The sequence below is a fragment of the Cyprinus carpio genome, chromosome B23 (assembly GCF_018340385.1).
Source record: "Cyprinus carpio isolate SPL01 chromosome B23, ASM1834038v1, whole genome shotgun sequence".
NCBI lineage: Eukaryota > Metazoa > Chordata > Actinopteri > Cypriniformes > Cyprinidae > Cyprinus > Cyprinus carpio.
Window position 1 is genome coordinate 11994569 of NC_056619.1, and position 23518 is coordinate 12018086.

The following is a 23518-nucleotide window of genomic DNA, read 5'->3' on the forward strand; positions in this document are numbered from 1 at the left end:
TTTTTTGTTGTTGTTGTTTGTTCTTTTTTTTAAATAAACTTCAGATCAGAACAAGTTGTTATATTTTATAAATTGTTATAAATGCTAAAATATTAAATTAATTCATTATTCTACACTACCGGTCAAATGTATGGGGTTGGTTATATATATTTTTATCTTTTTAAGTCTCCTGTGCTCACTATGCAATGATCAAAACAGAGTAAATAAAATATAGTAATATTGTGGAATATTACTTTAATTTAAAATAACTTTCTATTTTAATATTTTTAAAAGTGTAATTGATTCCTGTGATGCCAAAGCTGAATTTTAAGCATCATAACTCCAGTCATGATCCTTAATCTGATTTCTTGCTCAAGAAACATTTCTTAATATTACTGATATTAAAAACAAGGGTGCTGGTTAAGATTTATGTGGGAAACATTATTTTATATCATTTTTATTACAAAAATGTTTTATTTTTAAGATTTTTGTGTGTAATGTTTTGTAATTTTTATGGGTTCTTTGACTAATAAAAGTATTCATTTCTTTCAAGTAATTATCTTACTAACCTAAATTTTGAACGGTAGAGTACACATTGTCATTTGGGTTTCATAATTGCTTTACTGTTATAATTTTGCTGAAAAGCTTTTCTTTTTAATGATAGGTATGACAGCTTACCCCTTATAATATGACAACATGCTCTGCTATTAGAGGACTGCATATCTTCAAGAACAGGAAGACATTTATTCAAAGTGCTGAAAAAGGATCTGTGAAGGACGAGAGGAAAAGCACTTCTTCAGGGAAGGATATTATGCCTAAAATAGCACTGACCAGTTGCTACATGAGAACGTCTCTGCTGAGCCACTCAGGAAGCTGCTAGCAATTAATAGAGACTTGCTGACGGAAGTAAAATCCTCTAACATGTATAAAGAACAACTAGGCCTTGCTTAACCTGAACGTACTGATTTCAACACTAAATAAATGGCAGACAGTGAGAGGTGTAAATGAGACTAGTACACTCAGACACAAGTGCTCTCAGTCAGACACACTCTCTCTCTGTGAGAGCTCTTACTTGAACAAGAGTTCCTGTGAGCTGCTCTCCATTAGGATTTACCGTCAGTTACTCACATAAAATATGAGATTTCTTTAAAGCGTTAGTGAGAGGCTTAGAGCAACAAAACCCTTTATCAAAAAACACACATTACAAAAAGCATGCATTCCAGTTTCTGTTTTGGTACATGAGGCCTGGGACAGTGTTTTATTTTTCCATCACAGGATGCCTTTCATTCACTGGCACCAGACAAAGGCCTGGCAACATCATACTCACACATCTTTACATAGACACAGGCATCATATTCAAACATTTATACACCTTCACCTGTTTACTGTGGTGACTGAGGACTCAGCAGATCGGATCTACAGTAATGTCAGCTGCAGAATTATCAATATGCATGCAGTCTCTCCAGTCCTCAAGCGATTTCTGCCCTCCTGTGGTAAGACAGAGAATCTGAAAGAGAAAAGTAGTTCAGAATAAAAGCCTGTCAGTGTTTGATGGTTTTATGCTGAATGCAGATATAAAAAGGTTGACTGGTTTTCTGTGTGAGCCACTTATTTCAGTACATAACAAATAATATTTGAATGCCTGTTTCCTCTGACATTTACAAAAAACATCTTAAAAGGGTAGTTCACCCAAAAATGTCTTTCCAATCTCATAAGACTTTGATTAATCTTTGAAACACACATTGAAGGGATAGTTCACCCAAAAAATGAAAATTCTGTCATTAATTACTCACCCTCATGTCGTTCCAAACCTGTAAGACCTCCATTCATCTTCGGAACACAAATTAGGATATTTTTGATGAGTTCTGAGAGCTCTCTGACCAGACAGAATTTTCATTTTTGGGTGAACTATCCCTTTAAGATATTTTAATGAAAGCTGAAAGATTTCTGTCCCTCTCCACTCAAAGTCCAAGTAACCAAAACTTAGAATATCCAAAAAGGTCATAAAGGCATCATAAAATACAATGAACTTCAAAAGATGACAGAATTTTAATTTTTATTTGAGCTATCCTATTAATCACACTATTTACACTATTAGTATTTTATTTCTTTTGTTAACAATGTTCAGAGGTACATATAGCAGTGTATATTTAAATAAATAAATAAATAAAACAATTCTACCTTTTGTGTTTAATAGCATTCCAGTTAGAAAATGAGGTGTTTTTATATAAATATTTTTACATCTCCAACTCCTTTGTTTTGCTAAGGCTAATTACGCAGTTAGCATTCATTATTAAACACACATTAGATTCACCTTTCTTGCATAATTTGACAATAATGAGGTCTTTTCTGAAAATCAGGCAATAAAAAGTATACATATTGTTCAAACCTGATATTTACCTGATTTTGCTCTGTTTTCTTCACAAATTATGCCTCATATTTCTCAAGCTCTTCTATTGATACTGTTGTCTTCTTGGTAACTTTAAGTGCTTTTTAAAAACTTAACTGGGGCAAAACTGTTAATCTGTAAGGTACGAGTTGGCCTGATTTAAATCACACGGCGAAACACCCTAAACGTGTGTGGACTGTCCATTTTTAATCACGCTTCAACATAATCATAACCCACTCTTTTCCGAGCCTTGAGGTGGCAGCACAGCAAGCAGAAAACAGTAAAGTTAGCCGGGCGCGATACCAACGAACAACAACCAACGAACGTTACGTCATTTCCTATTTACGTAAATTTTCCCGCGCTGGTTGTAGGGTCAGCTCAGCTGTCATTGAGAATAAACACTGTACAACTTAAGTATGTCAACCTCAGATTATGATCCAGCTTGTTTGCCTGACTTGTTGCCGCTTTATTACCGCAGACTGTTCCCGTTTTCACAGTACTATCGCTGGTTAAGTTATGGCGGTGGTAAGTACATCTCTTAGTTAGCCACTAACTTGCCCGTGTCGGTCTGCGATCACAGCAACTGACTGGTCGTTAAAATGCTGTCTTTCTGTAGTTCTTGTATTTGTAATGCAAAGTCGTTTTATGTGTTTTTAGTACATGCAATATGGCTTTTAAACATTCAACAACATTTATGTCTCTGCCTCAACACTACCAGAACCAGTATTTCTAATTTTGCCTCTTGCAGTGTCTAAAAACTACTTCCAGAACCGCGAGTTTTCCTTCACCCTAAAAGATGACATTTATGTGAGATATCAGTCCTTCACCACTCAGAATGAGCTGGAGAAAGAGATGCAGAAAATGGTTCCCTACAAGATTGATATTGGAGCAGTCTACAGCCACAGGGTAATAGAACTCCTCTATATTACATTATATTACATTACACTGAGGTTATATTAGGTTGTATTTCATTATATTGCATGCCCTGTGGTGCTATATGCTAAAACAGCATTTTAAGCAGTATTTTGATCATTCTTTTATATTAGAGTAGTTATGCATATGCCTACGAGTTTTTATGTCTCTATGCATATTAGTTGAAAGACTTGATGGAATATCCATACTTCTAGAAATATGTTTGTCACACACAGGATTTAAAATAAAATAAAGTGGGCAAAATATACAAATACAATTGTGCTAAATAGTTCTGTAGCTACGTAGATAATATTATAGTAAGTATATTTAAGTCTTTGTTGTTATGAAATATTTGCTGTGTGATTAGATGCTTCTAAAAAAATAATTTCTTTATATTTAAAAGTAAATTATAATTGCCCGATTTTTGCTCTTTAATCTGCTTCATCCTGGTTTTAATGCACTTTAACTTTTTAAATGAAGTATGCTCACTCAAGGACTTTAGTAAGATTTTATCAGAAAAGACTTTAGAATTTTTACCAAATGTTGATTTAAAAAATCTTTAACTGGTGTATTTTTCTGTTTGCTTGGATTTATTTTGTGTTTCTTTAACTCTTGTATTATTGCTACTCATTTTTTGCCACAAAGATAGCCTTAGATGCTTATATGGCAATAAAATAAATAACTACTACTACTTTAATCGGCTTCATATTTGTAGTGGGGGAAAAATGAACTGAAAAGATCATAATTTCTCTGGTTCTGTGATTGACAGCCCAGTCAGCATAACGCAGTGAAGTCTGGAACCTTCCAGGCGCTGGAGAAGGAGCTGGTGTTTGACATTGACATGACAGACTATGATGATGTCAGACGTTGCTGCAGGTATTCAGATGCCTTTTCTGCTTCTTTCATCTTATGGAGTATTGCTTTAAATGCAGTTATTTTCTTTTTGTTCTTCAGTGCTGCTGATATCTGCTCAAAGTGCTGGACTCTAATGACCATTGCTATCCGTATTCTGGACCGGGCACTTCGGGGTAAGCGTAACTTTTTATCAACAGAACTTTTACAGTTTTGAGAACATCATAACAAATGTACAAATTTAACAAACTTGTGCTGTTTGTGTGTTTCAGAGGACTTTGGATTCCATCATCTCCTGTGGGTGTACTCGGGCCGGAGAGGGGTGCATTGCTGGGTTTGTGATGATGCTGCTAGGAAGCTCTCAGTGGCGGCACGCTCTGCCGTGGCAGAGTATCTCAGTTTAGTCAAGGTATTCACATATCAGATAACTGATCATTCTAGAAACTGTTTATCATCATTTATTCAGCTGTTTAATCTTAAAGTTGTAATTTGATTAATGAATTGTGTGTCCTATGCATGTTTATTTAGGGTGGTGAGGAGACTGTGAGAAAAGTTGTGTTGTCAGATCCAATCCATCCTTTCATCAAGTAAGTGGAAGTAATGACTTACATCCTTAGGCATATAACATGCACATATCAGTAATGTAACCGTAGTCTCTCTCTTTTTCTTTTAGTCATTCTCTGTCAGTGGTGGAGCGCTATTTCCAACAATACGCCATTGTGGACCAGGACATATTGGGCAGTAAGGAGAGTGTAGACAAAGTTCTCGCTGTTTTGCCTGAAGATATCCTTTCATTCCCAGTAGTGCTGTCTTAAATACCAGTCAAATTTCACAATTCTCTGTACTAATTTTTTTTTTTTCTTCTGGTACCATATCGAAAAAAAAGATTGCAAATACTAAAGCAGGTTTTCATTTGTATCCAATATAAGAATTTGATTAGTGTAACTCCTTTTAAATGTGGAGCCCAGTTGACCGTTATTTCTTTAAGTCTGACTTGCACATATCAAAAAGGACCTGGCAGTCTCTTTTAAGGATGAAAAGGACCCAATGAAGCGATGGAACCTACTCTGCGATCTGGTTCTACGTAAAAAGGTAAAAGCAAAGTACTGGGACCACTGACCACGCAACAACATTGAGATCTCCTCTTTGTAGACAAATGAAATCTTTCACCAGGGAAGGTAGTTCTGTTTCCTATGATCTTCATTTTTCATGTGTGTCTGTGAATCGAATAGTAAGAAGGGTGGTCAGTACTTTGATAAGGAGATCATGCTGCAGTACTGTTACCCACGACTGGATGTCAACGTCAGTAAAGGAGTCAACCACTTACTGAAGAGCCCCTTCAGCGTACACCCTAAGACAGGTGAGATCTAACTTTAACTGAGAAGCTGGCTTTATACACTGCTGTACTGTAAACCTTTAAACGTTTGGGGTAAGAAAGGTGGGGGTTTTTTTTAACAATTTAGAAATTTTTTTTTTTATGTTTTGTAACACAAATTTCTTTACTAATTCAAATACTGTTCTTAAAATTAGTTTTTTTTTGCGGGGGGGTATCACTGTTTTCACAAAAATATTAAGCAGCACAACTGTTTTTAACATTAATGATAATAAATGTTTGCTTATCAGCATATTAGAATGATTTCTGAAGGATCATGTGACACTGAAGACTGGGGTAATGATGCTGAAAATGTAACTTTGATCACAGGGAAAAAATTAAGGATTTTGTGAAAATTATTAATGTGGTAATTATGTTGAGAATTTGTGTTTGTTAGGAGGTGAATTTTTGATTTTAAAAAAAAATGTTTTTTTTGTTACAGTAGCACATTGCTAGTCTTGTGGTGCAAGTTTCATCTGTGCTTTAAGTTTCAGGTACAATGGGTTGCAAATTTCATTTCAATTTGATTTTGTATTCAACATTTTCTTTAGGTCGAATCTCAGTCCCAATAGATCTGAAAGAACTGGACACGTTTGATCCTTTTGAGGTCCCTACGATCAGGTAAATGCTGAATATATCAGTGTCCATCTTTGTCAGGTTGTTCCATATAATGTGACAAGTGCTTTTATATATGCTGTGGTTTCTAAACATACTTGAGGAAGTTAGATGCTAGACTCACTTGTCTCTCTGTAGTCTGATCTGTGAGGAGCTGGAGAAACCCAGAGCAGAGGAGGCAGAGGAAGATGACATGAAGGACAAGGAGAATGAACAGGAAGCTGGAGAACGACGCAGAATCAGAGGTGAGCAAACACTGACTGTTCGGTTTAATCTGTTTTTATATGTTGGTATTGTTTAGGAGTCAACTTCAGTTCTGTAGGCAAGTACTGTGTGCTAAACATGGTTTTGGTTATTTGTAGACTACAAGCGGACCAGCCTGGCCAAGTACGTGAAGGTCTTTGATCGGTTTTTGGAGGCAATGGCTCGATCTCGGAAAGGAGAGATGCTGAAGAAGAGTGGTGAGATAGAAAAAGATTCTGTTTTTCACATACACTTGATTTTAGCTTTTACATTACAAATGGATTAGGGATGCATAACCCATCGGTTATTGGTCAATATTGCATATTTAATTCTGCATGCTAATATCCTCTATTTTTACATTTATATTTGAGCATTAAATGACAACTTTAGTCAGTAATCTTTAGTTTGATTTTATCTTTTAGTGTTTTATTTTTATTCAGTTAGACAAAATAGTTCATAATCTTAATATTGGCCATTATATAATAAAACATAAGGATTGGCTTAAGTGTTGGCATCCTTAAACTGATGATGGTGGTTTTAGTTGTTGTGACTGTGCAGATTATATCATTGATTGTTTGAATGTGATTTGATCTTTGGGTTTTGCAGATCTTCAGAAGGACTTCTAAGACAGAAGAGCTGGGACTATAAAACAGCAGTTTATCAGAATGCATTTACATGTTCATCTGCTTCTGTAGATACAGACACTTTCACATACAAAGAACCACAACAGTCTTGCTCTGAAACATTCCATCGGACGATTATGTATGAAATAATGTCATTTATTTCCATGTGATACTGTTTCTTTACTTTTCTAGTGGAAATAGGTTTTCCCTCATGTTCTGTGTTTTGTAAATCAAACTTTTTTTTTTTAGTTGCTTTCACTTTTTTTATACCAGCTAAATAAAATAATTTGTACAAATCTGTTATATTTGTTGTCTGGTCAAAAGAGGGGAAAAAATACAAAAAGTGGTTGTGACATCTGTATTTCGTATGATTCAAGCATGGTGTTCATTTAAAGACAAATTTATTCAAAACCAGTTCTTCGGTAATATAAAACAACACTGAGAGACAAGTCTGATACAGTGTTACAAACTGCATGGAAGCAGACTAGACAGCAACATTTAAACAGCTTCGCTTTGAGCATCAGTCTCATTTGGCCATGTCAATCAGACTCTGTAGTGATGTTGGAACCCAGGTTTTCTCGCCTTGGACAAAGACCACTCCACGCTCAATGTAGATGACTATTCTACCAAATGTGAACAGCTGTTTGCCCATATGCCGTTTAGCCACCAGTGGCATGAAGACGATGCCGTTCTCCTCAGCTTTGGCCTGGACTAGATCTTTAAAGTTGGTAGGTACAGATGTTGGTACCGCTGCGGTGCCTGGTGGCCGTGTGACAGAATTCTCCATGTCACGGCGCTCAGGCTGAGGCTCGCACTGGAAATCTTTCCTTCTCTCCGTCTGAATCAGATATGCAATGTTCTCTCTCGCTCCTGGTTGCATATACCCACCTGCAAAAGACATAAGTGAAGTTGAGGTAGAATAAGAGACCTGTACAAAGGTACAAACACATTTAGTGGACTTCGTATGTTATTTTCTTCTAATGACTGACCTAGTCCAGAGGCAACAGCACGATTCATGATGTCAAGGGCTTCGTTCAGTTTTTCTTTGACCAGTGGGTGACTGAGCAGGTTCTCCGAGAGCAAGCTTTTCCAGCCCAGATACCACTTGGTGATCTCCTCATAGTTTGGGTTGTTACTGAGCCAGGAACACAACACCTGCACCAGAAAAGAAAAAAGAAACATCTAGTACTCAACTTCAATGTACAAGTGACACTTAAGGGTAAACTAAAGAAATGTATTCATCTAAAAAAAAAAAAAAAGTACAATTTTCTAATAGCTTTTTCTAACACTAATCGTTCTTTATGAATAAATGTAGTTCAATGTAACAAAATTAATGAATCACATTTTAAACAATAGAAATGTAAATGTACATTTAGTAATATTAAAATGTGTAAATTTAAATCATGTTTAAAATGTTGGTTAAATCTATCAAAATAATACAATATTAATTACATTTTTTAATTCACTTTCCAAATTTCTTTTTTAAATATTGGCCAATACCTTAATAAATAGATTCATTTAAAAAAGAAAAAAGATAATTCCTTCTTTTTCATTTTCTACTTAAGTTCCAAAATGCAAGCAATACTGATATATTACACCAATCAAGCTTGGTTCTAACTGATGTTTCTTCTACATAATTTTTATAAATACAAAATGTTTTGTATTCTTTAGACTATTCTTTAGACTGACTGACCTGTAGCCATTTGGGGAAGAAATTCTTATCCAGCAGTCCAACCATGGTGGAGACAGAGAGCATCCCTTCCCAGTCCATCACCCAGTTGAACGGTTCCAGTACTTGCTGATGAGGATTCACCACCAGCTCTCCTAAACACAGAGCTGCAACACAGTAGCAAAGCCTTCAGAGACTCACTAAGGCTCCCAAAGTCTGACACTGAAAATCTAAAAGATAAGCACATACCTAATTTGGGAACAATATTTTTGACCATGAAGGCCTCCCAGGCTCCGGGTGTGAAGACATCTTTCCAGGGTTGTAGAATGAGTCTGGCGGAGGAGTCGCTAGGGTGCCAGCGCTGCAGGGCATGGGCTAGTTTACTGCGGATGGGTGCGTACAGCGGCTCAAGACGGGTTTGCATCAGAGGCAGCCAGGGATGAATCCATGAATGGATTGGCACTGTGTCTGTCAGTGGGTTCCAATTGTCCACCTATCCAAAAACAGAGAGCGGTTAGATCTTAAACGTACTTATGTTTGACAAGAAAATGTACAATGGGAATTGGTCATATGGTCAGCACAAACCTCTCTTTGTAGTCGTGGGAAAATAAGCTGCTCCAAAACATGGTCCAGAATCCACAGTGGCAATACAGGAGCCCAGCACTCCACACAGTCCACCATGGGCCCCACATTTCTAGGCTGCCACTGAGACACACAGCTCCTCATGACTGGAACCCACACTTCCCATATCAACCTGCACACAAACCTCCTGCTTGAGTCATTTGCTTCCACAGACCCTCCACATACACACTTCCAAATATGGGTTACCTGTGATAGGGGTCCATGTTAGAAGTGTCTGCGCCACCGTGAAGAGATTGTGAGCTTTCAAGAATGGCTCTCCACTGACCGACTTCCTCCAAACTATCTGAACAGTCCTATAGATAAACAGAGAGAGAGTGCAGAATTCATATAATAATCCAGAGTTTATACAAAGTATGGAAACAATAACAAAATCAATGATGATTAATACAAAGATCTAACAAGATTTTCAAATAGTTTGCGACACCTGGACTTTTTAATAATATATTTTTAAAATTATATATTACATTTTATAATATATTCAACTGGAAAACAGTTATTTTAATGTGTAATACTATTTCACAATATTAAGTTTTTTTAACTGTATTTTTAATAGTGCCATCAAACGATTAATCGCAATTAATCGCATAAAAAATTAAAGTTTTGGTTTACATACTATGTGGGTGTATTGTGTACATTTATTATGTATATATAAATACACACGCATATATATATATATATATATAATATATATATATATATATATATATATATACTATATTATATATATATTTAGTGCTGTCAAACGATTATACAGACAAATGAATATTAAAATTAGTGCTGCCGAATGATTAATCACGATTAGTATATTTATTATGTATATATAAATACACACATATAGTATATATTTTGAAGATATTTACTTGTATTTTTTTTTTTTTTTATATTTTTATTTTTTTTTAAATGTATATATTTATTTTATATATAATATTTTTTATGAATTTTTTTAGTTTGCATGTGTATTTATATATACATAATAAATATACACAGCACACATGCATATATTATGTAAACAAAAAAAAATTATTTTAGATTTATTTTGGATGTGATTAATTGTGATTAATCGTTTGACAGAACTTAATTTTAACAAATAAATGCAGCCTTGGTGAGCATAAAGAACTTTCAAAAGCATTAAAAAACCTTGCTGAGCCTAAACTTTTGAACGGTAGTATAAATACATACTATATAAAATATATACCTTCAGTGGATCCCAACTGCGAAGTCTCTCCTTCAATAAAGGATGCACCACAGACACAGCTAGGTCTCCCAAACCCAAGGTTTTATACTCTTGATAGAACTCTGTCTGCAGATGTTGAAAAATCTTAGCGCATTCCTGAAGGCAGAGCGCAGGGTTGCCCTCCTTATCTCCCGCTTCAAAACGATCCACCAGGTTCATCACCTGCTCCAGCCGACCAAGAGCCTGTTCCTCCTCTGCCAGCCTGACCTGCAGGGTGTCGCTCTCATGGGTCAGGGTCACCACAGTGTCCTTTTCATGCTGCAGACATCGTGCACTCTATACACACACACGACACAAACCCACAGACAGAAATGAAGAAAATTCATGCAGCCTTCACGTGCTATCAGAAATAATCATAAATGCGGGTTTCCTAGTCAGAAATTAGACATGAACGGCCTCTCTAATCGTATTAACAACTAGGAAATTAGATCATTTTGATACCCAAGTTTCCAAGTTGAGTGAGCCATAAACTTTAAAAATGGCAGAGTAGAGAAACTAACATAGCAGTAGTAATGTAAAGTTTTATCTACATTGCTATCTCCTGCCATTACAGTCCTGTATACTTCCGTATATAAATAACCATTTGATGCATATTGTATGTATTGAACACAGCAAAAATAGCATTTTTTTGACTGAAATTTAGGAATCGTCAGCTGGTGAATATCATCCAGTTTCTGAGTATTGTACCTGTATGATGTCTTGCTCTGTCAGCTCAATGAGCAGTTCGAGGTTGTGTTCCAGCTCCGGTAAGGAGAAGCCAGAGGTCTTCTGTTCTCGAGTGCTCACACTCAAAGGGGCCTCCTCAGGAACACTGTGCTTCTGACTCATATGACTGTAACTGTGATACACCTTCTGCTCTCTGCCTGTCATATCGATCACCTGAAACACATGAGGGATGGGTTAAGTGTTTCTCGTGAGATATATAAAAGACTATTGTGCATTACTCCAAGTGTTCTGCACTCTCACCTTAACCTGAGCCAGTTCTCCAGCAGGTCTGCTCATGCCCCTGTTGGTCAGCTTGCCATGAGCTTTCAGCTCTTCCACAGTCTTGTAAGAATATTTGGGCTTTTTCTTTGCCGTTCCTGCTTCTTTACGCCATTGCCCCAACTCCCTCTGAAACTCCTAAAAATAATAATTAAGCAAACAATTTGAAAACAGGGCTGTTGAAGAAAGTTTTAACCTGCTGCTGATCTGTTTAGTCAAATGCTTTTTAGTGTCCTGACTCCATTTCGTATTTAAAAGGATAACTTTATTTAATTTAAATATGTGAATTTTTTTTTAAACAACGCTGATTGAGCATTTGAATTTGATTTGTTTACTGTAACCACCAGGGATTTGCTCACACTGACTTACTTTTTCTTCCTCCTCCTCAGAGTCTACAACAGGGAAATCCTGCAGGGACTGCTGGGTCCTTTCATTACCATATGCTCCAACCGCTCCCTTCCCCTTCCGCAGTTTCGCCTCAATCGGGTTCACAATACCTACACACAAAGATATTCATAAGAGGACATACCTCATCATGACATCATCCCCAAGTAAGCACATGATGCATAACATAATCCACAATAATCTAAATGCAGTAAAACCAGTATACTGAGGTATGAAATAAAGGACTGAATTGTTTTACCTTGAGCATTTTTGCCCAATCCTTTTCCTGGAACGTAGCCCATCTTCTGCAGAAGTTTTTGACCAATGCCTCTTGTGTGTTTCTCCCAGGATCCGAGGTCCTGCCCTGTTCTGATACCGCCTGCAAACCTCTGAGATGTCTTAAAGCTCCCACCCTAAAATAAAAGAATTCAAAGACATATATTACACCACTGTTCAAATATTTGGAAACAGTAAGACTTTTATTGTCAAACGTGACAGAAAAGACATCCATTAAAGAATCCTAAAAACATTTCAACAAAACTATTAAACACAAAACTGGTTTCAATATTAATAATAAGAATAAATGTTTCTTGAGGATCATATTAGAATGATTTCTGAAGGATCATGTGACACTGAAGACTGAAGTAATGATGCTGAAAATGCAGCTTGGAAAATTTTTTTTTAAATATTTTAAAATATTTTATAATTTTTATTTTTAATTAGTTGTAAAATTTTTAATTTTTTTTTTATTTATTATATTATGAATTCTGGGTTTTTGGATTTTAATTTTTAATTTTTTTGAAATTTGCATTAACCCATTGGAGCCATTGTTATTGTGTACTGACATCTCACTTTACCGTTTGGAGTTTTTTGGGAGCAGCAGCGCGGGGTGGAGGAGGAGGCGCATCTCCACTATCATTCGAGTCATCTGAACCCTCCTGCTCTGCTTTCTCCTCAGCTGCAGTCTTTCGTAGGCCAGCACTCACAAAGTTCACGGGAGCTGAATAGTCTTTCGATCTGTGTGGATACAAGTATCAATATTTAACATCGTCAGTGACATTTACCGATTACTCACTAAGGTCTCTAGCAGTTTAACAGCCAAAATACCTTTTCCCCCCAAAGCTGGGCCGCTCTTCATCAGAGTCATGCTCTGCCCAAATCCCATAAGTCGCTTCTTCTTTAGTCTGTCTGTATCTGCGTCTGTCTGGGTTGAACTCATTGGCCAAGTCCCACTCGGACACCTCAAACTTTTCAATTTCCACACCATCCTCCTCCTCCTCATCACCTCTACGCCCATACAAATGGGACATAGACATCTCTCGGCTGGAATGAAACACAAGAAAGTTTTAGGCCAGTGTCTTGGGACCCCCAAGGGGAAGCAAGGGAGTACTAGGGGTCACTGGAAAATTTGAGAGATACAGTGTAACAAATGTAAGATCAAATCAATTATATATAGATAGATAAAATAGTAAAACACAAATACATCAAACAATGCTACAGAGTAAAATAAAAATATACTAATTATATTCTCTCATGTATATAATATTATTTTTACAGTATTTTTACAGTATAACTTGGGTCTTTAAACATGAAAATATATCGCTGCCTTTTAAAATTTTAGGATGAGGATATTTGGAGGCTCGTGACCTAAAAGACTGAAAACCCCCGGTTTAGGCACAACAGTTAAAATGTTTAACCTGCTCAATGTATTTTCTCACATTAAACTCCTACGATAAAAGAAAGTGCTTTTGATCGTAATATTAGTTCGTCAGGCAAACGATTTCAACAAAATGGTCAGGTTAGCTTAGCATTGCTCTTTTTTTTTTGTAAACAAAAATAACGTTACATGATTTGTTTTAAAACTGTGAATTCTCCATCACGTCTAATTAATGTATACACAGTTCCGCGCTAAAATAGCAGAGCTCAAGCACATTAACAGTGTCAAGGTAACATTTACCTGAAAATGTGGGTACTTGCAGGGTACTCGCTGTCAGCAAGAGCGAAAGCAACTTCCTGTTGGGGCCGGAAGCAGAGCCGTGACATCAGCGCGACGCGGAGGTCAGAAGCCCTCTCTTACAGCCATCTTGGATCCTGTACCCTGAACAAGTGAGTGCTTCTGTGTTCCATCTACTGTCATCCAACGCTGTTTTGACGCGTCTGACCTCTGATTTACTACTCGTATCGATGCTTTAGTGTTTCTCTGTGGTGAACGATAAAGATTTATTTATTTGGCTTGATTGTTGAGGAAATATCTTGATGAACGCAACCGGCTGACTGTTCAAAATGGGGGCGCGCGAGGCGCCGCCGCTCGCTATGTGCGAGGACTGTCTAACGAAACGTTCAGATCATACGAAATATAGTTCATTAAACGACCAGAGCGATATTTGGGAAAACTCTTAAATGTAATGACAAAAAGAACTTGCCTTGTGTGCGTCAGTAATAGTCACTCATTGGAAAGTTGATTTCGCCTACTAAACAAATAGTTTATAAACATACAGATGTACACATGTCAAGGTAACATTATATGATGAAAGATCAAAAACTAATATCCTGGTGTCCGCGTTGTTTTGTTATTATTTGTGTGGTGTTTTCTCTAATAGAGGACAGTGCTGCTCCGTTACACGTGAGATGTGCATCAGTACACGCGCGCGCCGATAAACAGCCTGTAAAACCGTGCTTTTGTGTAGTTATGATATATTGAATAGGCTATATTATGTGTTTGGGATTTAATAAAACTCACAGTTTCCATGCAGTGGACTTGTGGAATGTTATCATTCGAGCTGGAAACTTGATCAGATGTGAACACAGCAGTGGGTTTAATTCAGCCGCTGTTAACAGCTGACAGCAGAGGCCTACGGGATCAGGCCTAGTGTACTGATCACGAGCACAAAGCACAGACTAACACATGTCTGAAACACTTGATTTTTGCAAAACTTGTAATGTTTGTGTATTGTTGATTTCTGTTGCAGTCCAGAATGCCAGGCGAAGCCACAGAAACTGTCCCTGTTACAGAGCAGGAGATGCAGCAGCCCCAGGCTGAGACGGGTTAGTACTGCTTTTATTAAATGTGCATGTCTAACTAAACAAACGCAGGTTGTGTGAGGAGTCCTGGAGCTATAGTGTTCATCCTTTTGGCAGTTTTTATTTAAAAAATAAAATAAGGGAGTTATTGTTAGTTTGATCAGTCTATTTTTATGGTGTTTTTGCACCTGTTTTAGATTTTCTTCAGGGTTTTTATGGTCCTCCACCAGCTGTTGTAGAGACTTCACAAAGCGAGTTTCTCTAGTTGGAGTGGTGACATGCTGTTTTGTAGGGTGGGGATGCTGTTCCAGTCAGATTTCTCCACCTAGAGGTTTTTAGGTTAATGTTTTTGAGCCCCTCCCTGGATTAAATAAAACTGCACTAGTTCTGGCAATGGGGTAGTTAAGCCAATTTTTATGTTGATCCAAACCTGTATGGATTTCTTCTGTGGAACACAAAAGAAGATATTTTGGAAATTATTTACTTAAATTTTACAGAAAAAAACTGTGTATGTATATGTGTGTGTGTGTATATATATATATATATATATATATATATATATATTTATATATATATATATATATAAATATATAAATAATGTGTGTGTTTGTCAACAGAAAAAAAGAAATTATGACATGTTTTGGGGAAAATTGGCTCTTTAAGCTGCAACTCTTACCTTCAGTGTAGTTTTTTGATTTCATGATTTAGCCTACTTATGGATCTATTGATTGGTTATGAGGTTGTAACAACATTTGGTTCTGAAAATCCAGTGAGTGATCCAGGACTGCCTTGCCCAACAGTGTGTTTGCCTGTACTTATTAATATTACACTAAAATTGAGTTGATATTGAAAGCACATCCTTAAAGTTTTTTGTGCATGGAATATGGACAGCACCACTCTGCATGAACATTTTCCTAACATTTCACTGAACCATTGATTGCAACCAGAATTTTTTAAGATATTGTCTTAATTTAGGAAGTGTATTCTTTATTGTAGGGATATATTGTACATGATTGTATTTGCAAGGCTTTCTGGTCTTTGTGAAGAGAACCAAGTGAAGTCTCCCAATGATTCTGATTTTGAAGAGCAAGCTTTTGTGTATATCTTAATGTACAGCATAATTTGGGAAACAATGTAAATATTTATAGCTAAGTGTTAAAGTAACAAAGAAAATCATTAAAAAAAAAAAAAAAAAGTTGACTAAGCATACAAATCTTGGTCAAAAATTTGAGTGATAGATATGGAACACTAGGTTCCACAATAATGGACATGGAATGTCGACGTAAACATAAGCGATTGAAAGAACAGAAAGGAGGACTAAGAATCTGCAACGACAACTGGCAGTGCTACGTTGTCCGTCCATCTATCGCTGTTCATCATACTTTCCAAATAAGTTGACATTGTATGGCATAAATTAGCAGTGGGCAGTCTGTCTCTGTAGTCTGTTGTGATAGTTGTAAAGTAAACGTTTATGAATGTTTTTTTTTTTTTTTTGTTATGAAAGTTAGAAGTGAAATTGATCAATACTGGTCGAGGGATTACAGTTCATAATTTTAACCAGCAACTTGTCCTGGGACGGTTACGGAATTACCGCAATACCGCGGTCACGTGACGCCTACCGCGGGTCTAAACCTGTAACCGTCATCACCGCGCACAAAAAAAAAAAAAAAAAAAAACATTGGCCTGCACATCTGAATGCCTTCGGCAGAAGTCTAGATTAATTCCAAGATTACAGTGAGATTAATCTAGATTAAAAAATTTATCTATGCACCTCTAATAGGCTAATAGCATTCCATTTGTATTGACTATTAGGCCTAGAGTACCTGTGTAATGTCTTGTAGCCTATATATTGAATTTCATTTCATTTTACTAAAGCATAAAATACAGGCAGATGACTCATGAGAGAGCCAAAAAAGCAGGACCTCAGTTTTTAATTGCACGTGCTTATTCTGCTTAACACAATTCTCTCACGTGGTTGCGCAGCCGACAATTGCGCATTTAAGCTACTTTTCCATCGAAACATGGCATTTATATGTATAATATATAAATATGTAGACATATAGGCTAAATTAATATAAATATTTTAAAAATCTATAATATATATAAATTTATTGCTTTTCAACCGCGGGGTAAGAAAAATTCAATACCGTCCCAGGCCTTGTTATGAAAGTTAGAAGTGAAATTGATCAATACTGGTCGAGGGATTACAGTTCATAATTTTAACCAGCAACGTGGTATGTTTTAATGTTTTTTTAGAAGGATAGTGTTTTAGCCACCATATATTAAAAGGGGTCATATGATGCGATTTCATTTTCCTTTCTCTTTGGAGTGTTACAAGCGCTTGGTGAAAAAAGAACATCTGTGTAGTTGCAAAGACTAAAGTCTCAATTCCAAAGAGATATTCTTTATAAAAGTTAACATTCGTCCACGCCCCCCTGAAATGGCTCGTTCTAACATGCCCCCACATCTCTACAATCAGTATGTGGGAAGATTTGCATAATGATTTGCAAGGCATCACAATATGTTAGGCGTAACATTTCCGTCACATGCTTGAGGCATTCGACCAGTCACAACGCGCTGGATAGCTGGCCAGTCACAGCACACCTCGCTTTTCAGAGAGATGAGCCTTGTGAAAATCGATGGGTTTCAGGTGGGGTGAGATTTGTGAGAAACAATTATGTACAGTATGTGGAAATATATATATATATATATAATATTATTATTATTTATTTATTATTATTTTTTTATTTTTATTTTTACCTTAAACCGCATAAACATTTCATTACACCAAATACACAAAATGTTCTTTTTACCAGCATCATATGAGTGATTGTCCTTTCAGATTTTGAATAAGTTGTCTTTTAGTCTAATTTACCATAAAGTAATGCGTATAAAGTCCGCATCACAATACTGAAGTGGGTAGCTACATCCAGTTTACATGGACTTTAAATGTGCCAAAGATTGTGTTAATCTTTGAACAATGTTAGTTTATTACAAATCTTTTTATATGCTGTAGTTCATTGCCAGTTCCTGTCTGGTTCACACATGTGCAGTTGAGTGGTGTTTTTGCAAAGTATTAAAACTCCTAACAAGATAATCAAGGTGTGTTTGGTTTGATTTGGTAGCCTGTTGTCCTTTTGTGGAGCGATTTAACACATTTGTGCAATTGACAGCATCCCTCATAACCAGCATGGATGTGATGGTTTACACCATGCTCTTTTTAATAGCCAAAAAAGTCACTCTAGCCCTTTTATTTCCATTAGCCACACCTGCTGCTGCGGCTCCTGCTCCCTCTCAGGCAAAGCCTAAAGAGGGCAAAACTAACCCCAAGCTGTCTTCTCCTCACACCACCGCTCCTAAGCCAGTTCCTGCTGGACGCAGGAAACGCTCCTCTCTTTCTGCCTCTTCAAGCTCCCCTACCTCTCCTAAATCTGCCTCTGGCCCTCGTGCTGGCCCTCCCTGCTCCCCTTTGGCCTCTCCTCCAGCTGACTGTCCTTTAGCTGTGAAAACTGAGCAGACTGCTCCCAAGGTGGTAAAGGCTGGCAAACAAGGGAAGCAACAGAAAGCAAAGAATTTTAAACCTGTTGAACCTGAGCAAGCACCTCCCTCTGCCTCTAAGCCTGCTCAGGAGCCTGCAGCAGTTGCAGCTCTGCCGTCTCTTGCTATACCAGAACCAGAGGTAGCAAAATCAGCAGGAGTTGGAAATGCTTCCCCTGTCTCTCCCAAAGTTGCTGTGGCTCCTGTTGCCTTTAAAGTAACTTCTAAATCTGCTGCCCCAGCACCAAAGTCATTTACAGAAGCTGTGGCCGCCAGTCCAACCAAAGTGGCTGAAGCCCCCAAGGTTGTCCCTGAAGCTCCAAAATTAGCAACCCCTGCTGTTTCAGAAGCCAAGACTCCTTTGCCTTCAAAAGCAGCTGCTAAGCCTGGCCCTGCCAAAGTGCCAAATGTGAACCCAGCCACTGCTGCTCCCCCAAAACCTGCTCCTGCAGAATTTGAGGATGATGATCTCCCACCTCTCTTACCACCTGAGAATCCTTTTACAATGTCTGATTTTCCCCCTATGCCACCTAGTACAATTCCCGTAGTTACCCCAACTGCTCCTAAAGCAGAACCTGTCTCTACCAGTAAAGCTGAATCTGCCCCTAAAGCAAAGGCTGCTCCCAAAGCTAAGCCAGCTCCTAAGGCTGAACAGAAAGCAGCACCTGCCCCAAAATTTGAGGCTGCACCGAAAATTGACCCTACTCCTGCCCCTAAAATTGCAGTCACTTCTGTCCCTAAAACTGAGGCTGCTCCTACACCTAAAGAAAAGCCTTCCCCTAGCCCTAAAGCTGAGCCTGTTTCTGCCACTAAGGTTGAGGCTGCCCCTAAAGCTGAGTCTGCTCCTGCCGTTAAAGTTAAACCTGTGGCTGCTCCCAAAGCTGAGGCTGCTCCTGCACCTAAAGTTAAGTCTGCTCCTAGCCCTAAAGCTGAGCCTGTTCCCGCCCCTAAGGTTGATGCTGCCCCTAAAGCTGACTCTGCTCCTACCTCTAAAGTTGAGGCTGCTCCTGCCACTAAAGTAAAGCCTGTTGCTGCTCCTAAAGCTGAGGCTGTTCCTGCCCTTAAAGTTGAGCCTGAGCCTAAAGTTAAGCCTGCTCCTGCCCCTAAAGCTGAGTCTGCCCCTGCTTCTAAAGCTGAGGCTGCTGCTGCACCTAAAGTTAAGTCTGCTCCTAGCTCTAAAGCTGAGCCTGTTCCTGCCCCCAAGGGTGAGGTTGCCCCTAAAGTTAAGCCTACTCCAGCCCCTAAAGCTGAGTCTGCTCCTGCACCTAAAGTTAAGTCTGCTCCTAGCCCTAAAGTTGAGTCTGTTCCTGCCCCTAAGGTTGAAGCTGACTCTGCTCCTACCTCTAAAGTTGAGGCTGCTCCTGCCGCTAAAGTTAAGCCTGTTGCTGCTCCTAAAGCTGAGGTGGCGGCTTCTAATGTGGAGCCTGTTCCTGCCCCCAAAGTTGAGCCTGCCCCTAAAGTTAAGCCTGCCTCTGCTGCTAAAGCTGAGGCTGCTCCTGCCCCTAAAGGCAAGCCTACCCCGAAAGCTGAGGCTGCTGCTCCTAAAGTTGAGGCTGCTTTTGCTAATGTTGAGTCTTCTGCCACTAAAGTTGAGGATGCTCCTAATGTTAAGCCTGTTCCTGCATCTAAAGTTAAGTCTGCTCCGGCCCCTAAAGTTAAGCCTACCCCTGCTCCTAAAGTTGAGGCTTCTGCCCCTAAAGTTGAGGCTGCCCCTACCCCTAAAGCTGAACCTGTCCTTGTCACTAAAGTTGAGCCTGCCCCTGTTTCCAAACCTGTTAAAGCCCCATCCATACTGGAGCCAGTCATCAAGAACGACGAGGGTATCTCTTTCTATCTCTTTCAGTCTGTTTTTGCTTTTTATGCTTATGCTGATATATATTTCCAAATGTTTCCTCCCCACAAATTCTTTAGGGTCACTTCATCAGTGAAAGTAAGCCTGGTAACTATGGTCTGGAAATCGGCTTTCCTTATTCTTTGAGTTAAATTAGAGCTTCATTTGGATGCTTTTCAGGAAGTAGTTCAAAGAGCATAGGGCCAATGGTTGAATGGTTTATCATTGTAGATATTGTTCAAAGTTATAAGCATAATGGCAATTTATGTTTGCTTCTATTTTGAGGTATATTTAAAGTGTATTAAATTATTTGGGCATTTTAAACACTGCAAAACTGATCCACCCTTTTGTCAATTGCCATTGAAAATTGTGATTATTCCGACAGGATTTTTGGTGAAAATCTATGTCTAATGGCAAATTAATTTAATTTGTCTTGGTGTTTTAGGGTCTGGCACTGAATCTGACAGTGACGAATCTGTTCCTGACCTGGAGGAGCAGGACTCCGCACAGACACAAACACAGCAGGCACAGGTAAGATTATTTTGATCAGAACATACAAAAAGCATTAATTTCCATCTGCTTTATTTTCTCTCACGGTTTCATTTACAATTTTGCATTGACATGAACTGAAATTGTGTTCCCTTTCCACAGCTTGCAGCTGCAGCTGAAATCGACGAGGAACCAGTCAGCAAAGCAAAACAAAGCAGGAGTGAAAAGAAAGCCAGGAAGGTAGGTCATCCACAGGAACTGAATGAATGTAATTTTAACAACAAATTCGATTAGAATTAATGCAGTGTTGTTTATCTGTACTCTTTCTTCTTTTTGCCAGGCCATGTCAAAACTGGGATTGAGACAAGTTGCTGGTGTTACCAGAGTAACCATTCGCAAGTCCAAGAACATCCTCTTTGTCATCACCAAACCAGATGTCTACAAAAGTCCAGCTTCAGATACTTACATTGTCTTCGGTGAGGCCAAGGTAAAGATTAGAATAAAATCAGCTTTTTTATTTAGATTGGTGTACTTCTCCTTTCTCAGCCCTGTGTCGGTTGATAACTAATTCTACATGGCAGCCTTGCCTTATGATCTAGACCTAAGTGACCTCTTGATGATGATTTTAAACAGTTTGACTTTCGTTCTTCTGAGTCTGATGAAGCCAAACGTTCTGTCCTGAGAGAGGAAACTTTCACAGTGGTGTAAGTGAAGAACACATTGAAGCTCACAAAACACTTAAATCCTGATGCTTTTTGCTCCTCTCAGATTGAAGATCTGTCCCAGCAAGCTCAGTTAGCAGCCGCAGAGAAGTTCAAGGTTCAAGGAGAAGCCGTTTCAAACATCCAAGAAAACACACAGACGCCCACAGTACAGGAGGAGAGCGAAGAGGAAGAGGTGAGTGTTAACACTGTTGTGATTCTAGAACAGAATAATATTGAAGATGCTTCATGAAAGATCTTCTGTTAATGTGTTCAACAAATGTGAAAAGTAAATGTCCACATGAGTGATTTGCTTTATCAATTGCAGGTTGATGAGACGGGAGTGGAGGTCAAGGACATTGAGCTGGTCATGTCACAGGCCAATGTATCCAGGGCAAAGGCTGTGCGTGCACTGAAGAATAACAATAATGACATAGTCAATGCTATTATGGTGAGTTAAACTGATAACCTTATTTTAAAAGTTCTCACTTTATGCAGTTAAAATGCATTTTACAATTCAATTTTTTATTTTTATTTCAAAACTCTTCTGTGATGAATTAACATTTGACTTTCGTTCTTCTGAATTTGTCCTGAAGCCAGTTCATTTGTTCTGAGAAGAGCTCAGGCTTTAAATGTGGTGCCATGGTTTCAAGCAGTGTTACTTAATTTATCTTTTTGCCTGTCTTTACAGGAATTGACGATGTAGATGGAGATCAGGGACTGGGTCACATTAAGATGTTGCTGATTTGATCTACACTATTGTTTGTACAATTTATACCCAAGAGAAATAAAGGCGTGGCTTGATGAAATTATATATTTTGTTGTATTTTGTGTAGTTATTTTTTCTTTTGATGGAAATTTATTTCATTCATTAAATTTGTCCAGAGCAGCTCAAAACATGAATTGCTTAGAGCAAGGGAAAGTAAAAATAAGAACTAATATGAATTGTTTATATATATTTATATATACACACATACATACATGTGCTGGTCATATAATTAGAATATCATCAAAAAGTTGATTTATTTCACTAATTCCATTCAAAAAGTGAAACTTTTATATTATATTTGATTTCAAATGTTTATTTCTTTTCATTTTGATGATTATAACTGACAACTAAGGAAAATCCCAAATTCAGTATCTCAGAAAATTAGAATATTACTTAAGACCAATACAAAGAAAGGATTTTTAGAAATCTTGGCCAAATAAAAAGTATAAAAATGAAAAGTAGGAGCATGTACAGCACTCAATACTTAGTTGGGGCTCCTTTTGCCTGAATTACTGCAGCAATGCGGCGTGGCATGGAGTCGATCAGTTTGTGGCACTGCTCAGGTGATATGAGAGCCCAGGTTGCTCTGATAGTGGCCTTCAGCTCTTCTGCATTGTTGGGTCTGGCATATCGCATCTTCCTCTTCACAATACCCCATTCTTTTCTATTTTCTAGTTTGCTGGCCAATTAAGAACAGGGATAACATGGTCCTTAAACCAGGTACTGGAAGCTTTGGCATTGTGTGCAGGTGTGCAAGTCCTGTTGGAAAATGAAATCTGCATTTCCATAAAGTTGTTCAGCAGCAGGAAGCATGAAGTGCTCTAAACCTTCCTGGTATACGGCTGTGTTGACCTTGGACCTCAGAAAACACAGTGGACCAACACCAGCAGATGACATGGCTCCCCAAACCATCACTGACTGGAAACTTTTCACTGGACCTCAAGAAATGTGGATTGTGTGCCTCTCCTCTCTTCCTCCAGACTCTGGGACCCTGATATCCAAAGGAAATGCAAAATTTACTTTCATTAGAGCACATAACTTTGGACTACTCAGCAGCAGTCCAGCACTTTTTGTCTGTTGTTCAAGAGTGGCTTGACACAAGGAATGCGACAGCTGAAACCCATGTCTTGCATGCGTCTTTGTGTAGTGGTTCTTGAAGCACTGACTCCAGCTGCAGTCCACTCTTTGTGAATCTCCCCCACATTTTTGAATGGGTTTTGTTTCACAATCCTCTCCAGGGTGCGGTTATCCCTATTGCTTGTACACTTTTTT

The 23518-nt window shown here is 38.1% G+C and overlaps 3 protein-coding genes, 1 long non-coding RNA gene and 2 other non-coding genes across 8 annotated transcripts; 4 read left to right on the forward strand and 2 right to left on the reverse strand.

Moving 5' to 3' along the window:
* Positions 1–1208: 1208 nt before the first annotated feature.
* LOC122141931 lies at positions 1209–2627 on the reverse strand. The gene is made up of 2 exons (XR_006158214.1): positions 2380–2627; positions 1209–1486 (listed from the first exon to the last, which is right to left on the reverse strand). It is a non-coding gene; the product is annotated as an uncharacterized LOC122141931 (long non-coding RNA).
* A 17-nt stretch (positions 2628–2644) lies between these two features.
* On the forward strand, positions 2645–7281 carry LOC109049255 (DNA primase small subunit-like). The gene is made up of 13 exons (XM_019066988.2): positions 2645–2893; positions 3117–3274; positions 4050–4156; positions 4235–4308; positions 4405–4541; positions 4661–4719; positions 4806–4915; positions 5133–5224; positions 5357–5492; positions 6056–6125; positions 6258–6364; positions 6482–6580; positions 6969–7281. The coding sequence occupies exons 1-13, from the start codon at positions 2785–2787 to the stop codon at positions 6986–6988; spliced, it is 1278 nt and encodes a 425-aa protein (XP_018922533.1). The 5' UTR covers positions 2645–2784; the 3' UTR covers positions 6989–7281.
* An 88-nt stretch (positions 7282–7369) lies between these two features.
* Positions 7370–13993, reverse strand: LOC109049251 (tuftelin-interacting protein 11). Its single transcript, XM_042750776.1, has 14 exons — positions 13856–13993; positions 13006–13221; positions 12756–12915; positions 12158–12311; positions 11884–12011; positions 11497–11652; positions 11218–11409; positions 10492–10806; positions 9483–9589; positions 9240–9408; positions 8904–9147; positions 8679–8821; positions 7975–8140; positions 7370–7873 (listed from the first exon to the last, which is right to left on the reverse strand). Exons 1-14 carry the CDS (start codon positions 13939–13941, stop codon positions 7512–7514), a joined length of 2598 nt encoding a protein of 865 aa, XP_042606710.1. The 5' UTR covers positions 13942–13993; the 3' UTR covers positions 7370–7511.
* Positions 13882–22291, forward strand: naca (nascent polypeptide associated complex subunit alpha). 3 transcript variants are annotated; one of them, XM_042750774.1, is made up of 10 exons: positions 13882–14004; positions 14868–14943; positions 18183–19594; positions 19709–20276; positions 20733–20818; positions 20939–21016; positions 21117–21263; positions 21545–21673; positions 21806–21928; positions 22169–22291. In XM_042750774.1, the coding sequence occupies exons 2-10, from the start codon at positions 14874–14876 to the stop codon at positions 22181–22183; spliced, it is 2628 nt and encodes an 875-aa protein (XP_042606708.1). In that variant the 5' UTR covers positions 13882–14004; positions 14868–14873; the 3' UTR covers positions 22184–22291. The 3 variants fall into 3 exon arrangements, with proteins under 3 accessions (XP_042606708.1, XP_042606707.1, XP_018922711.2); XM_042750773.1 differs by having other exon boundaries at positions 18183–20276; XM_019067166.2 differs by lacking the exons at positions 18183–19594; positions 19709–20276.
* On the forward strand, positions 21387–21463 carry LOC122142117. The gene has a single exon (XR_006158351.1). It is a non-coding gene; the product is annotated as a small nucleolar RNA SNORD59 (small nucleolar RNA).
* On the forward strand, positions 22021–22096 carry LOC122142116. Its single transcript, XR_006158350.1, has one exon. It is a non-coding gene; the product is annotated as a small nucleolar RNA SNORD59 (small nucleolar RNA).
* Positions 22292–23518: the final 1227 nt, after the last annotated feature.

What these genes read in the sequence shown, in the direction of transcription:
- LOC109049255 (XM_019066988.2), top strand. Translation starts at nt 2,785, where the DNA reads ATGTCAACCTCAGATTATGATCCAGCTTGTTTGCCTGACTTGTTGCCG. An exon ending in TCTCGCTGTTTTGCCTGAAG is followed by an intron (nt 4,916 to 5,132) that starts ATATCCTTTCAT and finishes TCTGACTTGCAC; the next exon opens with ATATCAAAAAGGACCTGGCA. An exon ending in AGAGATGCTGAAGAAGAGTG is followed by an intron (nt 6,581 to 6,968) that starts GTGAGATAGAAA and finishes TGGGTTTTGCAG; the next exon opens with ATCTTCAGAAGGACTTCTAA.
- LOC109049251 (XM_042750776.1), bottom strand. Translation starts at nt 13,941, where the DNA reads ATGTCACGGCTCTGCTTCCGGCCCCAACAGGAAGTTGCTTTCGCTCTT. An exon ending in CTCCCAAAAAACTCCAAACG is followed by an intron (nt 12,312 to 12,755) that starts GTAAAGTGAGAT and finishes CTTTTATTTTAG; the next exon opens with GGTGGGAGCTTTAAGACATC. An exon ending in CTGAGGAGGAGGAAGAAAAA is followed by an intron (nt 11,653 to 11,883) that starts GTAAGTCAGTGT and finishes TATTATTTTTAG; the next exon opens with GAGTTTCAGAGGGAGTTGGG.
- naca (XM_042750773.1), top strand. Translation starts at nt 14,874, where the DNA reads ATGCCAGGCGAAGCCACAGAAACTGTCCCTGTTACAGAGCAGGAGATG. An exon ending in TTGTCTTCGGTGAGGCCAAG is followed by an intron (nt 21,264 to 21,544) that starts GTAAAGATTAGA and finishes TGCTCCTCTCAG; the next exon opens with ATTGAAGATCTGTCCCAGCA. An exon ending in AGGAGAGCGAAGAGGAAGAG is followed by an intron (nt 21,674 to 21,805) that starts GTGAGTGTTAAC and finishes TATCAATTGCAG; the next exon opens with GTTGATGAGACGGGAGTGGA.